This window comes from Lingula anatina, chromosome 1 (assembly GCF_051362555.1).
Source record: "Lingula anatina isolate TDL-2025a chromosome 1, LinAna3.0, whole genome shotgun sequence".
Taxonomy (NCBI): Eukaryota; Metazoa; Brachiopoda; class Lingulata; order Lingulida; family Lingulidae; genus Lingula; species Lingula anatina.
In genome coordinates this window covers 3,907,054-3,923,315 of record NC_141767.1, presented here as the reverse complement: position 1 = coordinate 3,923,315, position 16,262 = coordinate 3,907,054, and the positions used below count along the sequence as shown (strand labels likewise).

Here is a 16,262-nt window from a genome sequence, read left to right as displayed (position 1 = left end):
CTGAGTAGTATACCAACCATTTTGAGCAATAGTGTACCTGTAATGGATCTATCGGTATTTGGATCTAAAAATACGTGGATCTAGGTATGCGGATTTAAAGGACGTGGGTTTATGAGGACGTCGTATCTATAGGAACGCAAATTTATAGGACGGTGGTAAAAAATCGGATCTATCGGTATTTAAATCTAAAAAGACGTTTTTTCAGTTTTCCCTTTATGTATCTATCGGTAACGGGAATATAGGGACGTGTAATATTTTGGGACTAAATTTTATCCGTACGTACCCAGAGAAAGATAGAGAAAGCTTACTTTCTTCTACCATCTTGGCCGAAGAAATATACTACATGTCGCAATTAATCAGACGAGACAAATTTGTTGCTCCCCCTCTCAAATCTCGCAATTTTTTCATTTATTGTGCAATTTTGCTTTTACCTTACCAGAGGTCTGTGAACGTTAACTGGTGCAAATACTGCAATTTTGTATCATCTTGTATCATCATCATTTTGGTGAGAACCATTGAGATATTTTGAATGAAAAACATTGTGATTTTTTCAGCCCTTTTTATGATAACATATCTAAAAGGTGTGTCAATGACAAGTATATCAGAATGTCTAAAGTTTTCCACTTCCACTTTCAAAATACATTCTTTAAAGTCCTTTTGAAAGTTAGAACATTTCTCGGTATTATTATGGTATTTGTAATGGTAAGTTTGTCAAGATTAAATGCACAAATGGCTATTGTTTTTGTTTTAACCATACTACGACTCAAACTTCTGTATTCTACAAGGTTGACAGTTATATATATATATATTAAGGCATGCTTTGTTTTAATTCTGATACGGCCATGTTTCCCTGACTGAGACGACAGCAGCAAATTGGGCGCTTATTTCCAGTTTTTTTTGTTTTTTTTTTACACGGTTAACGTTAGGACTCATTTTATTACTCACGAGGGTTCCGTCCAAACCTAAGTTTTAACCTAGTTTTGTGTACAATGAAATGTATCAAACCTGCTAGGTCACTCTCAGTTTGCAGTCTGGACCTTTGAAACACGTCTAATACGTGAAAGCACTGCTCATTCAAAGATGGTTTTATTGGAACAAAACAAGATTCCTTGATGGTGAACACGAATGTTGTGGGAAGTTTCTTCCAGGCCCGTAGCCAGGGGGGTTCGGGGGGTTCGAAAGAACCGCCCCTTTTGCTGGGAAAAGGTCCACTCTGGGTAAAATGTGATCTAGGTACATGACGTTTTTATGGAAAAGGTCCACATCTTCAGAAAAAGACCCCCCCCCTTTGAAATTGCTGGCTACGGGCATGCTTCTGTACGTCATCCCTTACCAGCCTCTTCTGTTTATTAGTGAGAGTAATATTATTATCTCGGTCGGACCAAGCCCCTAATCATCAAGTTTAGGTTATGTCAGGAGCGTTGATATATTGGTATGTTATGCGTCAAGAAGGAAAAAACGTGCAAGTTTAGGCCCACGCGCCGATCAGCTTCATTAAGCTTTCCAATGAAAACGTTTTAACGGAGGGACATTCGATTAAGTAATGAAGTAGTCTATAAGTGAATTCATGACTGCACATATCTTTGTGGCACACATTTTCTTCACTCATAACAGATCTGGTCATTAATTTCTCATTGTGCTTGTGAGCAAGTCAAATATGTTCTAATAACGGTTAAAACGCGTTTTCAAAGCGAGTTAAGTGTAACGCTTTTACATTTGTCGACAAATTTCTTTACTGCATGTAGGGTTCCTTAACAATCTGATTGATCCTACCCGACGCCTACAATTAACGCCAGCGCCAAAACGATGCCCCGAATTTTTCCAACATATCTTAAACCAATTAATTATGTTACAAATGCTTTAATAGATAGATATACTTAAAAAAACCAATTTTGAAATCAGTCTTTTACATATAAAGTCAAGAATGCACTTGCTGACTGATAATCTTAAGAAATAATTCCATCATGCGTAGATTAAGAAGACCATAATTATTTCCTTCACTTACCGTCGTCTTGGGGATGGATGGTGGTTGCATTCACATTGTCACTATAGAAGTATCAGGCATTGTTGCAATGTTACGAAGGCGGTTTAGCTGCTACTGTTGACTATTGTAACGCAACTGCACTGAAGAAACTCCTACTTGGTGGTAATTAAAAGACCATGTGGTTTGTTTGCTTAAACCACCTCAGCAGTGAATTGTCTAGCTTATTAACCGGTTCTGTAGAATTTCAAAGATTGCTAATCCTTACAAATTTCCTACAGAACTAATGCTGAGTAACATCCTAAACGTTCGGCCGTGAGTGAAAGACCACATGGTTTGCTTGCTTGTATCACCTCTGTAGTGAATTATTTTCCTTTGAATGCTAAATCACACTAAATACGAGTAATTGAATAACTATAAGAGAACTTTAAAAAACAAACTGCAAGATCACACACCCTTGTTCGCCCGTTTTCTAATGATTTTCTTACTTTTAAGAAATTACAGGAAACTGATTTGGAAACTTTTTGCTTTACCTTCTGTTAATAAATTTAGGCTGTATAATATTTCAACATTCTGCTGTTTACATGAAGGTTTCTATGTGATGCTATTACTAGTAGTTATGATATAGAAAGTACACGTGTAGAAGTGCAATACCAACTGTCTGTAAATCGGTATTCTAAACAAGGATACAGATAAAACATCTGTCTCCTTTTACTAATTGTATCAAGAAAAGCGTGGCAAACTAATCGATTGCTCTGATCGTGCCACGAGCAATAAATTAAAAACTCCGCTGAATACAATTATTCACCAATTAAAAGATAAGAGTCAACGCACTGTTAATTAAAAGCATCCATGTGGAAGGTGATAATTTGAATGCAAAGCTTTAACGCATACCCACCGCTCTCAGTTAAGGATAAAAACCGTTTCAGTAGCCATTTAATTAACACAACGTGAAGTCTCGTGATATTGTTTTCTATGCGGGACGTGGGCTGAAGACCTTTAACAAACTTAGTACGTGGTAAAAGTTCATACATCAAATTGGAAAACTTTTGTGCATAACTGCAGTAGGGGTCGCCTTTTTCATTGGTAAAGCTGCACCCTGAATATAACAGTTTTGTCATTTACTTTACATCATTACCAAGCAAGAAAGCGCTCGTGCTATATCCAGGCAGTTCTTTTGTTCAGGGTGTCGAACAAATGCAGTGTACAAAAACTAATCCTGTATTTTTGTGTTGAAAAAAGTTTTTTATATGGGAAGACAAAATAAAGATTTCAAAAGGATGATAAATTAACCACCTAATCTCACTTCAATCCAGCTAAGCGTAACTCTATATACACATTTTGATGAAGAATCTTTGAAGGTTGAACAGCATTTCTACAAATTGACTATAACTAACAGATGGACAGTTTTTGTCTTCGTATCGGGCGGCTTCTCGACTTCTGGGTTTCAGCCCTTTTTGAAAACAAAATGTTATATTAAGCCCCCAGGCCAGGTTCTCCAGCAGAAAGGTTTATCATAGGAACACAGAAACAGCACCAAAGTCGTAACATATTTTTAAGTAAGAATTGCACTCCCCCCGGATTGAAGTTCCCGGTCCGTTTTTCCTCTTCATCGAGCGTAATGCAACAGTACTGTCAGTTTTAGAATACCTAGAGGACAACGAACCCGTGCGTTGTAATGTGCAGTAATTTGAAAATGTTTTACATATATATTGAATCACCATCTGTATGTTCACAACAAGAACATTTTAAACTCTTGATGCGGTTTCCGACTGTTTTTAATTTCACTGCGTTTTCTGATATCAAAATTACTATAAGATATCATATAAATGGTTTCAAAACACTAGATAATCAATTGCACATACGATGAAACGGAAGGAAATGCAGTGAATCGAGACTGAAATAAAATTTGTATGACTTCACTGGCCAGTGTGTTGGCTTCTCTTAGAGACGACAAGAGGGAAAAAATAGAGGTTGGTTTGAGGTTGACAACAGCTATTATGAAATAGAAAATAATATGTTTTAATGTAGACATGGGTACTGTACAACAAGAATTACACCAAAAAGTAAGCATAGAAAGAAATTCCAAACACAGAGGAAGGTGGAAGTATAACGCAAATTTAACCTAGTGAAAATAAGTTGGCACTTGTTACATTACTTTTACCAAATTATATATTTAGCTTTGATTTCTTGGATGCCTGAAAATAAAGGTTTTTGTATTAAAATCTAGAAAAAAATGTTTTGACGATTTTTAAAAAAATTTTGACGATATATTAAAAGACCTTATTTTAATCAGGGCTGTCTAGTTAGTGTCTTTCAGCATGTTCTAAATAGTAATGATACCAGCAGTTAATATGTTCTTTACAAATCGGAATGTTTATGGCTATATATCGTCATGCTTTACCCTCAAGATAACCCATTATATTAGGGTTTTTACCCATAGATGGTTAATGCATTGTTTTATGCATTAATTAAGAATTTCATCACCGTCTAAAAGGACCTTTTATATTCTGATCGATGTAAAAATCCGCCTTTTCTATGTTATTAACAATTAGCCTTCATGGACAGAAGAAATAACGTTTCAAACCCCCTTAAGCTTTATTTTGTATTGCGGCGTTCCGCCTATTCCTGTTCAATCTGGGCCCACGGGACCCAGACAACGACAGCTTGCAGCTCAACGGTCAAACTTGTGGATATATTGAAGATATTCTCATTCATTTTGATTTCATAAGTTCCCATCATACTGCTTGGTGATCTCCATTCACAATCCAATCATAGGTCTGTGAAAGAGACTCTGTCCACCCCCTACGGGACCCGAACATCGATCTCCGTAATGTTGTGATTTTTGTAGATTTCATCATTTCTATTTCCTGTGGTTTTGGCACCGCCTTTTTCACAGAATACTACTAGTTACATCATTTTTTAAAAGATAGGTGTACAGCCTCATACAATTTGTATTTCTTGACTGAAGACATAGAATCCATACTACCCCAGATATTTGAATGTATACCACATGATTGGCGCTATCTCCCCCCCCCCTTTTTTTTTCTAGAGGACCCTGTGATATCAGAGGATAGATATAGCGTTTATGTTTCTCTTCAGTAACAGCATTATGAAGAGAAACCGCGTCTGGTTAAAAGTAACCAGTCAACCTGTTACTTTTTTGCTACTATTGTATTTTTGCCATAGAAGTAAAAAAATACTCTTTTGCTCTGCTTTGTATAATTTCCGCTTGTCCCCTGTACTTCCAGGCTTACAGACAGGTCTTGAGTGAGTTTTCGTATCTTTAACCTGTATATACATTTCGGCACATAAGTGATCACAAGAAAGGTATTACTATACGGAATAAAAGACATAAAAGCTTTGCTGAATATTAGCATGTGTTTTCAAATTCGTAGTGAAAACTTGCTAGTGCATCATTAAGATTTCATATATTATATATCATATTTTAACCTCCATTGTTTTATATTGTATGGACCCCACCCCCCTCTGTATTCAATCTGTTGTGCCTATTCACCACGACAGTGGAGCATTTGATATATAAACTGTCTAAATATGATAATATCTTAATAAACCAGCCAATCAGCTCACTGTTCATATAACACCAAAATACAGACGTTGTGAAAGAGGTCCCATTCAGAATAGGGGACTAACTAGTCCGAGGATCAAATATGGCGACCTACTACAAAGCTTGCCGTCTAATCGGCTAATAGACACTGAATAGATATCCCGTGGGGAAGTATTCAAGTGGCCCTCGAACTAGTTAGTCCCCTATTCTGAATGGGACCAGAGACATGAACCAAATACCATACTCCACTTAACAAGACTTTCAATTAGCCCAAGATCAATTGCTCTTTTCCCCTTTGACATCCCTGGTGGTATAAGATGAAGATGAAAGTAAAGTAAGTAAAGTGCAGTATACCTCAGTCAGTACAGTACATGTCCTTTTATCCGAGAAATTACTTTAGATGTAGACTGCTTCTCTTCTTGGTTAAAAAAGTAGATTGTGGGTTACTTCTACCCTTATATCAATATAGCTTTTACATAATCATGTCATCCCCTTACTTACGCCTTCTTCGCTTATCAAGATCAATTATTTTTTCTTTTTTAAGTCGATTGTTCACATCGTACGATTCTATTTTTTTTTCTACGTGATGACACGAAAATAATTACTCCAGTCATCTCCGTTAGTAATAAATATGTCAAGAAAAAGGTTTACTTTTATGATAAATTGTATTTTAAGAAAAGTTCTCTCATTTGTAATTTTCAAGTCATAACGGCAGGGGCATATTGTGTTCTTTTGTTCGTGTCAACTTGATTCATAGACTTAATATATTTAAGGTCAAATAACAACATATTTCTGAATACTTATTGCCCTTTGCCTTTCTTAAGGACGTTATGATGTATACTCTTGCTAAAATGATAGAATGTTCCAACAGAATATTGCATTTGTGATTTCAATAAGGCCAACCTAAGCCAAACTGCGCCATTCATCAAGTTCATTTGTGTTTCATTAAAATGCCATGTTCTAACTTCGAGTGACAGTACATTCGTGACACAATGTCTATTTGGGCTCTTTCCTGGTCATCAATTTAACACTTGGTAAATCACCACCAATTCATAGTGAACAGAAAATGTAATGTCCCCGGAAGCGTAGATACATGCAAAATACTAGCGTCACCTAAAGCCAATGTTATTCCATGATGAATAACTCTAGTAAAGATCTCGTATACTGTAGCTGTCGCGAAGACGGCATCTATCCTTCGGGGGTTATACTCGCCCAGTTTATTGTTATACCTCTGGGTATAATCAGCCCAGTCTTCTGCTAAAGCTTTTATTGGCTCATCCATTGAAGCCGCCTGGACCCCCCTTCCCTTACAGCCCGGTCTGATGCATCCCAACAATGTTCAATGGGAATCAAATCAGGGGAAAATACAGGCCAGTCCAGTTGCTGAACTTCCTGTTTCTGGTATAAGAGTCGTGTTGTTCAGATAGGCTGAAGAGGGTATCGTCATGTTGGAATGGAAAGTGAAAGCCAAACTAGGCTCCAGCCTAACGTCCCTATCTAAACTTGTCGCCAAGAGTGAACGCAGCTACATGTACATGTATACCATCTCAGTATCGAAGGTGCAATGTTCCATCTGTATTTGCTACTGAAGAGGCTTTCTGATATAAGGGAGAAGTCTAATCTGGTCTGATTGACAGAGTTTTTTCTACTCCGCGTTTTAAAAGTGCTGGGTATTTTGATACTTTACAAATAATTGAAAGTTAACACTGTTCGCTTTGCTAACGCTGGCTAACGCGATGGCCTTATACATGTATCTTTTATATTGAAATAGAAGTGCAAGTCACGAAGAAATACCCTTACTGTTACAGATTGAATATGTAATAGCAGTTAAGGGTCATTAAAGCAAAAAGAAGATAGCGATGAACCACGCTGTTTAAAGCAAGAGATGCAGGGATGTGACGCTCCTTCAAATCCAAATGAATCTTAATGTTTGTCACCTACTGACCGCCTGTTGCTATTTATACACATTAATAAGACCAAAAGCTTTCATACGTTCTAACATTCGATGTGTTCATGATTATCTTTAATTTAATAGGTCTGGTCCTAATCTGTATCCGGATTCATCCTCCCGTCAAAATAATTGGAAATGACACGGTCATCATTCGGCATGTCATGCATTGATATGGACAAGTTATTGCCAAGTTTTATTGCCAAGTCAGTGTTTGGGCCGTATGTATCAATAAAGCTGACAGTTAAGATATTATTGCAGCTCACTAAAGTCCCATTTGTCTGAATTAATAATTACAGGGTGACCCAAAACAAAACAGACCCATAAAACTCATAAAAATTTTATGAAATCCTACAATTTAAAAGGTCCACTTAAACTTCCATATGCGCATGATCATTCCCTAAAGTTTCAGTTATCTTGGTAGCTTTGCATAAAAGTCATGTTCCACGGCATTGGAGGCACACTTGCATACGTCTAAAAATTGAAATTGCTGTGGCAGTGCTGGGGAAGTTTTGGACATCACTGGGGCAATTCAGAGTGATAGATCAAGATGGACAGTGGTTTCAACAAAACAGGGCCACCCCTACACATTATCTGACTGAGAGAAGGATATTTCAAGAGTGACTGCTCAGCATGAAGTGTGATGTTGAGTGGGCACGGTATTCACCGGACTTGACCCCCCCCCCCCTATATTTTTATCAGTGGGGGGTATCTCGATGGCAATTTGTACCAGAACAACCCTCAAATGATTGGCGAACTGAGGGCATCAATCACAGCAAAAATCATGGAAATCCCGAAGTAGGAATGGGCTCGAGAATTTGACAGTTTTTTGCGACGCATGCAAGTATGCATCCAATGTCATGGAAACCATTTGGCGCATATCTTTAAAAAGAACATAACTTTAATGCGAAGGGACCAAGATAACTGAAACTAGTATAGGGGATGATTATGCACATATTGAAGTTTATTCCAGCATATTTCTTGAAATTTGATGGAAATTTGTAGGATTTAATAAAATTTTTATGTTTTTTTCTAATTTTTTGGTCACCCTGTATCTATCCGTCTCGGAGATAAAAGCCATCTTGTGACGTTGTTCAAGTAATCCAGTGCTTTCAGTTCTGTCCTTGCTTTTTGTGTCACAGGATCAGAGACCAAATAATAAATCAGCTTTTTCGGAAATAACAGACGTGTCCAGATATATCGCCTTTCATGACCAGAGTCAAATTAGACATCTCACCAAATCAAAGTCCTGTGGTTTATTGAGAAGTAAACATTTTGTCGATCAATAAATCGTGATCTAAAGAAGCTTTGATTTACATTTTACATTACATTTGCTGTATACAGCCAGAAATATGTCTGTCGGGTCAGTCAAACAAATTGAGAGAAAAACAGACAAATGAAAATAAATTCTTACATTGAAGCATAACCTTAATTTGGGTAGCAATATTTCACGATAAAATAAATATATTTCCGTAATAAAGAGATTGTAGATTTGGTTTGTACTGTAGTTATTTAGTCAGAATATCTGGCTCATTAAATTCTAGACCAGACCAAAGTGAAAACGGTTTTGATGCAAGTCATTTCACCAAAACTTAATCGAAGACTACCAACCAATTGTTGCTCCGTTATTCATAATAGAAACCATACACCAATGCGGTTGCAAATATCGACTCATTTTGATAAGATGCGGTAGCGAAGTTGTCCACGGATGGGTCCCAAACACATCTGCTGGCCACCTCGATCCCTTGGCCACAATTTTGGCCCAGGAACACATCCACGACAAGTTTATGTCGTCTGAAGCCCATGTCCTTTACTCTGCATTTAATCTGATTGGAAAGGTCCACTGACAAGTTGCGTGCCGTGTAAGTTGTGTACGTGACATCCTTTAAGCTTGATGCCAAAAGTTCGCTGAGAGCTTCCTCCACTTTTCCCTGCCTGAATCTCATACTTTCGTTTGGTTCCAATCGGTACGTATTCTCAAAGACCACTTTTTGTTTAGACACTGATGCTCGCTTGGCGGCAATCGCTAACCGCTTGGCTGCAACGCTCATCTGCGCGACACTCTTCATAGAACAAACCGTTCCTCTTCTTTTCTTCTTGGGACCGGCAGACGGTAGTCGCACGATGGGAACGCTTCCATGATGATTATCTGTCTGGGCTTGAAACCCTGGCTCTGCGTCTTTTAATGGCTCGCTGTCTTCTTTTTCACAGATCCTCTCAGTGGATCCATACCCGGACGACCCAGAATCTGTGGCTTTGCGAAGAGTCGTCACCATCGCTGTTCCTAAAGACTCCATTGCATCTCCAGCGCCTGGTCAGATCTAAACGACAAAGGGGGTTGAATTAACGATGTGATTAAGTAAATCAATCTGAGCGTTCCTATAATGAGATAAATGAATTGATTTTAGACTGGTGATGGACGTAGGTCAGCAAATCTAATCTCATATGAAGTAATGTTGTAATCAGAAATTAGAGAACTAAACGTAACAAACCCGTATCTGATCTTAGAATATTCAAAGCTGACTCGTCCAACCTATATAAAACTACATAGAAAGTGATGTTGTGTATAAAAGGGATTGAAAATACACAAAACAATACTGTCATTTTCAACACTGAAATCCAATTATGTGCGACACAGAAATATACAGCGTATAATATTCAAAACGAAGAGCAGAATCAAGAAAGTTAAAATCTGTCACACAAAAATCAAAGAGTGAGCTGAACCAGGAAAGAGAGGGCTTAGCCATTTTCCTTATGTGCTATATCGTTCTTGAAAGCAGAAGAGAGAACAACATTTAATCTCACCCTACATTCCTGGCAGCGTGCGGCTAATCTGTGCCTACCTCAGTTATCGTGAAGTATTAGAAGTCACGATATTTTGGAGCATAAGATAATTCAAAGCTAAATTCGCTAATCATTAAGGCTAATATCACGATCGTTATCGACACGCAAAACAACAGCTTTGAGCACGACATAGAAATCTGTGTGAAATTGCAGTGTTTTTCTTTGGCTTGAACATTATAAAATTCACTTAGGTTCGCTCTATTACCATTGCCTAATGCGCTGCGACAGTGTTACATAACTCATGTTAGTTACAGTTGTTACAGTAAGTTAGGCCTACTGAACCTAATACTGGACATACCACACACCTGTGTAAATTCACCTACTTGTTTTGAAAATGGCCTTTTGGATAAAGAGAGAAAAAGGGACGATTATCAAAACCTTTATTTTTGTCAATAAAGGAAGTTTTTAAAGTTATAAGCAGATTCGGGATTTATTTTAAAAATTCATATTTTGGCGACACCATAATTATCAAATTCAAGATACCCTTTATACGAAAAGCCACCTCTTTGGTATATTTAATGTATCTGTAGTAAAAACATTCTTTGGACAAGGAGAATAAACAATGTGAAGAACGGCCAATATTAACCATGTCGTTATTCTGCACGCTTTGATAATGGAAATTAAATCAATCTGAAACGTTGACAATTTTACAAGAAAATTACTTTTTCAGCGAGAGAGAGAGAGAGAGAGAGAGAGATTACCTCTTCTTCGTTTTCAATCAGCGTGATTTCCCACGAGGTGTAGATCAATGTTCCTTCTTTCACCTGGCTCAAGGCGTCATTAGGTTACTGTAATTTCTTATCTTTTTAGGTAAACCCAAATAAAATTCTCATCCCTGGTGACTCCAAACAATTATTCACAGATTCTTACCTCACGATTATCATTTATCCATCCAAAAGATGAACTTCTTTTTTCTTTTTTTAACGTGGGATCCCGATTTAGTCTATTGGTTACTTGGTCCGGGTCAGGCAATGTGTACTTGGTATAAAGGGACGGTTGTTATTTGCCACCGGGGCCATCACAGCGTTCATTGTGTTGTTCTGCCCCTAAAATTTACACAACAAACCATCCAAACGCCCTAACTGAATGGCAATCCTTCCTCCCTGCAGCACTGGCAAACAAATACCATTGTATCAGATGTTTAACAATTCTCTAATAGTCTTAAACTAACAGCACAATGAATAAGTTTGTTTCCTATCAATCAAGCCGATTTCAATTTGACAAAGAGCGGATGAAATGAGGAAAGCTCCTGTTAATCTAGTGCGTGTTTGGCAAAGCTTCTGCGGTTTCAGAGAGAGTATAAATAGCCAATTTGTTTTGGTAAAATTACTGACATTTGTTACCTTTATCCCGCAAATAGTATTCACAATTCCATCTCCATATAAGCCTTCTTGGGAAAGAAAACAAAAGTAAGAAAAGGAAGTTCACTAGACTTTAGCCATTTCTTCTTTAAAGGGACTAGCAGAATTTATGCTAGACAGGTAGAATTGAAAACAGTTTGAACTTACCTGTTGGTGTGACTTACGATGTATTTACGAGCTGATAAGTATTTTTAATAAAACTGAACCTATACGTAATACATTGGGTGCTATTACATCAATCATTTGGCTATATATAAACCTTTGTATACACTGGGTAGAATAAAATCAAGCATTGAACATTATGACTATTTCCTAATTTACATTAAACGTTATAAAACAAAACATTTAGTCGGTCTTCGTTTTATCTCTCGTTTTCGGTATGACCTATACAGACATGTCGCAGCCAATGTGTGACTGCCGCCAGCGACAAAACATTTCGTACTTGCCAAAAGAGATTGCTACATCGCAACCCACTGGTGCATCTAACACAATCAGCCATAAACTTACTTGATCTATGATTGTCATCTTGGTGCCTTTATCACCTAACACAATGTTATAATCTATCAGCTGGTCATGGATCTCTAGATATTAAAAATATTCATTTGAAGTAAAGAGAAATTATCTAAGAGATATTATCTAAAACTTTGTTCCTTTATTTTTTGTTTAGTGACAAGCAGTTGTTAGAAACATGGTATGAAAACCATTCAATAAAAAAATTACCAATGACAAAGAAAACCATTATTTTGTAATATTTTATTTGATGTAAACAAGATGAAATTCTATGTACAATGAATACGTTAAAACTTACATATTAACAAGTCACTATACTTGGCTAATGGACGGAAAAATATCACATATGTTACAATAACATGTTGACACTCTGGACACAATCAGAAGCTAAAAGCATTTCTCCAGTCCATAAAACTGAAAGATGCATTTGGAAGCTTCAATCAAAAGTTTCTTTTTTTATTCCTGCATGGACCTCCTGCACCTTAGATATGGTAGTCACATTTTCAACAAATGTTCGGCTTCAAAACATGGAAGTGGTTGGTAGTAGTGGCAATTGTGAAATACAACATGAATTTCAATAAAATAAATACTTTTCTTTTGTTTGCAGTAATAAAAATATAAACTTGTCCATTTTCAAGTTATAGGTAATCTTTAATTCTATTCCTCTACAGGCTGTTGTTGTTCTTCTTCAGCCTCCCCTTCCCCGCCTCCGTCTCCTTCCTCAGCAGCCTCTGTTGTCTCTGGTTGTGATTCAGGTTCAGCTTCTGTCTTTTCAGCCTGGAAGGTTATAATGAAATATTATATATTATTTCTAAAAATAATAATAATAATTTGAAAAAGTATTAAGTGATCTATTAAAGACTCTTATTACCTTAAGTCATCTTACTATTTAATCTTTTAGTGTATGCAAACATGTATGTAACATGTAATGGTAACTATGGACAATAAAATATATATTAAATATATAAATACAATAAGCAATAATAACTGACAATTACCTCAGTTGTTTCAGCTATCGTTACTTCAATTCCAGCCTGTCCCTCTGTCGTTGGGGCAGTCTCAGTTTCACCCTCTGCTTTCACAGTCTCCGCCAGCTGGTCCACAGCCTCCTGGTAATTTGTTGCCACCTCACTGGTCAGTTCATACTTCTTAAAATGCTCCCACCGCTGCTTGACCACTTCACGCAGAATGCCATCCACGACCAGGCGACCAAGGTTCTGTTTCTCAAGTCTCTCAGCCACTCTTTCCATAAGCCATGGGATAAAGCCTTGTTCAACATCTGTAACACAATTTAAATTTTGTAAAATCAAATTGTTCTTTATATACGATCATTCACGCCAAGACAATTATCACAATGATGCTTATAACAAATATCTGAAAATGGCTAATAAATTTAAAAGAATGGTAGAGCAAAACTTGGTGTGTGGACCTACCTCTTTCAATGGGATCGAAGAAGTATCCATTGTCCGATAACGTTCCAAAAACTGAAGGCACCAAGTCTGCCAGGTAGCTTTGGGCAAAGGCACGCGCAGCAATTTTGTCTGCTGTTTCTTTTTCTTTTCTAAGAATTTCTCTTTGTTGTTTCATGCGACGTTCCTAGACATACAAAAAATTGGAGTAAATCATTTTGTTCTTATTCAGTCAAACATATGTTGTAATAGTGGGGTCCTGTGCTGCTGAATGTCCTATATCTGAGATATTATAGCCTGTGATATTAACAAAATTCATCTGAAACACATTTAATCCACCACCTTTAAAACATAACATTAAAGAAAATGTCTAATCTAAGTCACAAACTGTCTGTATAATCTTTACCTTTTCTTCTCTATGCCTCCTCTCTTGTTCCTCTAGCCTCTGTTGTTCCACAAGTTCTGCGTTTCTCAGTTCTTCAAAGGATCTTTGCTGCGACCTAAGATTCGCCAGTTCCTCCTCTTCCATTACCTCCAACAGAGACTGCTCCACTGTCTTACCCACCAACACCTCCAGAATTGGCTTGACTTCAATGTCAAAGTCGAAAAGCTGAAAAAAAATAGAATTATGCATATACTTTAAAATAATTTGATAAAAATATATAGATAAATAAAAATAAAAAAAAGCTGGTACATCTGATAAGAAATTTGCCTTCTCTGCCCCCCATTAAAAAATCAATTAAAATAAATTACATTTAAAATAATAATTTTAAAACTAGAAAAATTTAATTTAATAGCAAGATTTTCTCACCTCTCCTTCTAGAATTTGTGTAGCAATATCCACACCAGTCTTGGCCGGGATAAACATAGGAGAAGGAGGTCTGTCCAGAAAGGCATCTGTCTGACAGTCAACATCAGCCTCTTCAACACGGTCACTCAGTTCTTCCAAGTACAGTTCTGTCTGAACATCAATGTGCTTACGCCCTTCTACTGCCTCGGGAGATCTGGGACGAAGCTGTTCTTTTGCTCTTTTTCTAGCAATTGCACGTCGCCTTGCCTCTTGTTGTCTCTGAATCTCAATAGGGTCTGGCTGTGCTCTCTGGAGTGACACAGGATGATGGGAATATCAACTGAATTTCCACAACTTTCAAGTAGGTTTTATATTGATAAAAATTTTATCAGACTTTGATTTAATGATCACTGATTCTGGACAGTGTGAGTTTTTCATTTTTAAAAATTGGCCTCAATATGTCAAACCAGAATCATGTTTGTGTTTGTGAATTGTTAAACTCTTTTACTATCAATTATCATTTTATATGACAAACACACTTACTGCTGGTAGTGTGTGTTGTGCATATGTGTTTCCTCGCACAATTCTTCTATCATACATAATGTTGCCATATGGTGCTGGACCTTCATTTCTAAAAAGAAGAAAAATAAATAGTATTATCTACCATCCGTTACTAGGAGAAGTATTACAACTAACTTGCAATAATAATTTATATTTTCTTTGAAAAATATTTTGAAAATAACTAAAATATTTTAGGCAGTTTTTTTTCATTACATGATCTACATGCTTAAATGAAATACACTTCAATATAACATGGGACATACACTGAATATTCTACCTCTTGTAATAGGTAGGTTTCTTAGATCACAACAGAAAATTAATCTATAATGTTGTAAATGTCATTGTAATCAAGTGGCTGACTGAAAATCAGTTTTGTTTAGGGAGACTGGCAGACTGTATTGCCAATGTTATTTTGTAATATATCAATCTTAAGAAGAGCGTACACTGATGCCGATTCTATAATTAAAGACTTTTTCTGTAATTAATTATAATACGAGACCCTCTGTAAATCTTGATCAAGACACTTGTACTTTCTTGTTCAAAATGGACGATGATAAATATATTGATCTTCTTTACAACGTCCATATAATGTCGATAAATAATATCATGGATCTACATATTTTTTATTATAATCATAGCAATACTTACTGCTGTTCTGTTTCTCTGTACTTTCGTCTCTGTTGTACAGCTCTTGGTTGACTAGCAAAGGTGTATGTCCCTTCAGTCTTTTGAGGTAATAATGTAGTCATCTTCCCAGATTTTTATCACCAAAACAATGTCCTTCTGTGCGAGAGATATCAACTAAAACCCCTTCAATCAGCAACTCTCTCCTTTTAGCAATGTGGAATGGACGACCAAAACACTAATCAACACAGCATCAATTGGACGCCTCACTTTGAGGATGAATACATAAGAATTATATCTTGAATGCTATATTTTCTATGCTTTATGATCGTAAATGTTATACAAAAAATTGTATAATATGCAATAATTAACGATGCTACTGGTTGAAAATGACATCTATCATTCAATTCTATAATATTTTGTGCAAGTGAGGACTATTTTATGAGCGGATACAAAACAACTTTGATTGACCTGTTTATGTCAATAGTTGCTAAGCGACAGCCACCAGATGTCTCTAAGAAAGTCTTTCAAGACATACTACTGTGTAAGTCTCCTAAAGAAATAAGATCTCACTTTACACATCTGCTTCTTAGCGAATATATCGTAGGTGATTATCCACTAAATATGTCACTAGAATAGTTCGATTCATTCAAAACAAACTGTTGG

The 16,262-nt window shown here is 36.7% G+C and overlaps 2 protein-coding genes across 4 annotated transcripts; both read right to left on the bottom strand.

The window, feature by feature from the left end:
* Window positions 1-8,738: 8,738 nt before the first annotated feature.
* LOC106172088 (dynein light chain Tctex-type protein 2B) lies at window positions 8,739-11,558 on the bottom strand. Of its 3 annotated transcripts, none has more exons than XM_013552681.2 (2): window positions 11,043-11,558; window positions 8,739-9,818 (listed from the first exon to the last, which is right to left on the bottom strand). In XM_013552681.2, exon 2 carries the CDS (start codon window positions 9,792-9,794, stop codon window positions 9,123-9,125), a length of 672 nt encoding a protein of 223 aa, XP_013408135.2. In that variant the 5' UTR covers window positions 9,795-9,818; window positions 11,043-11,558; the 3' UTR covers window positions 8,739-9,122. The 3 variants fall into 3 exon arrangements, with proteins under 3 accessions (XP_013408135.2, XP_013408134.2, XP_086857779.1); XM_013552680.2 differs by having other exon boundaries at window positions 11,212-11,553; XM_087001653.1 differs by lacking the exon at window positions 11,043-11,558 and adding an exon at window positions 10,303-10,518.
* An 882-nt stretch (window positions 11,559-12,440) lies between these two features.
* On the bottom strand, window positions 12,441-15,860 carry LOC106172118 (radial spoke head protein 3 homolog B). Its single transcript, XM_013552716.2, has 7 exons — window positions 15,621-15,860; window positions 14,955-15,042; window positions 14,433-14,720; window positions 14,028-14,231; window positions 13,646-13,808; window positions 13,211-13,491; window positions 12,441-12,989 (listed from the first exon to the last, which is right to left on the bottom strand). Exons 1-7 carry the CDS (start codon window positions 15,719-15,721, stop codon window positions 12,870-12,872), a joined length of 1,245 nt encoding a protein of 414 aa, XP_013408170.2. The 5' UTR covers window positions 15,722-15,860; the 3' UTR covers window positions 12,441-12,869.
* Window positions 15,861-16,262: the final 402 nt, after the last annotated feature.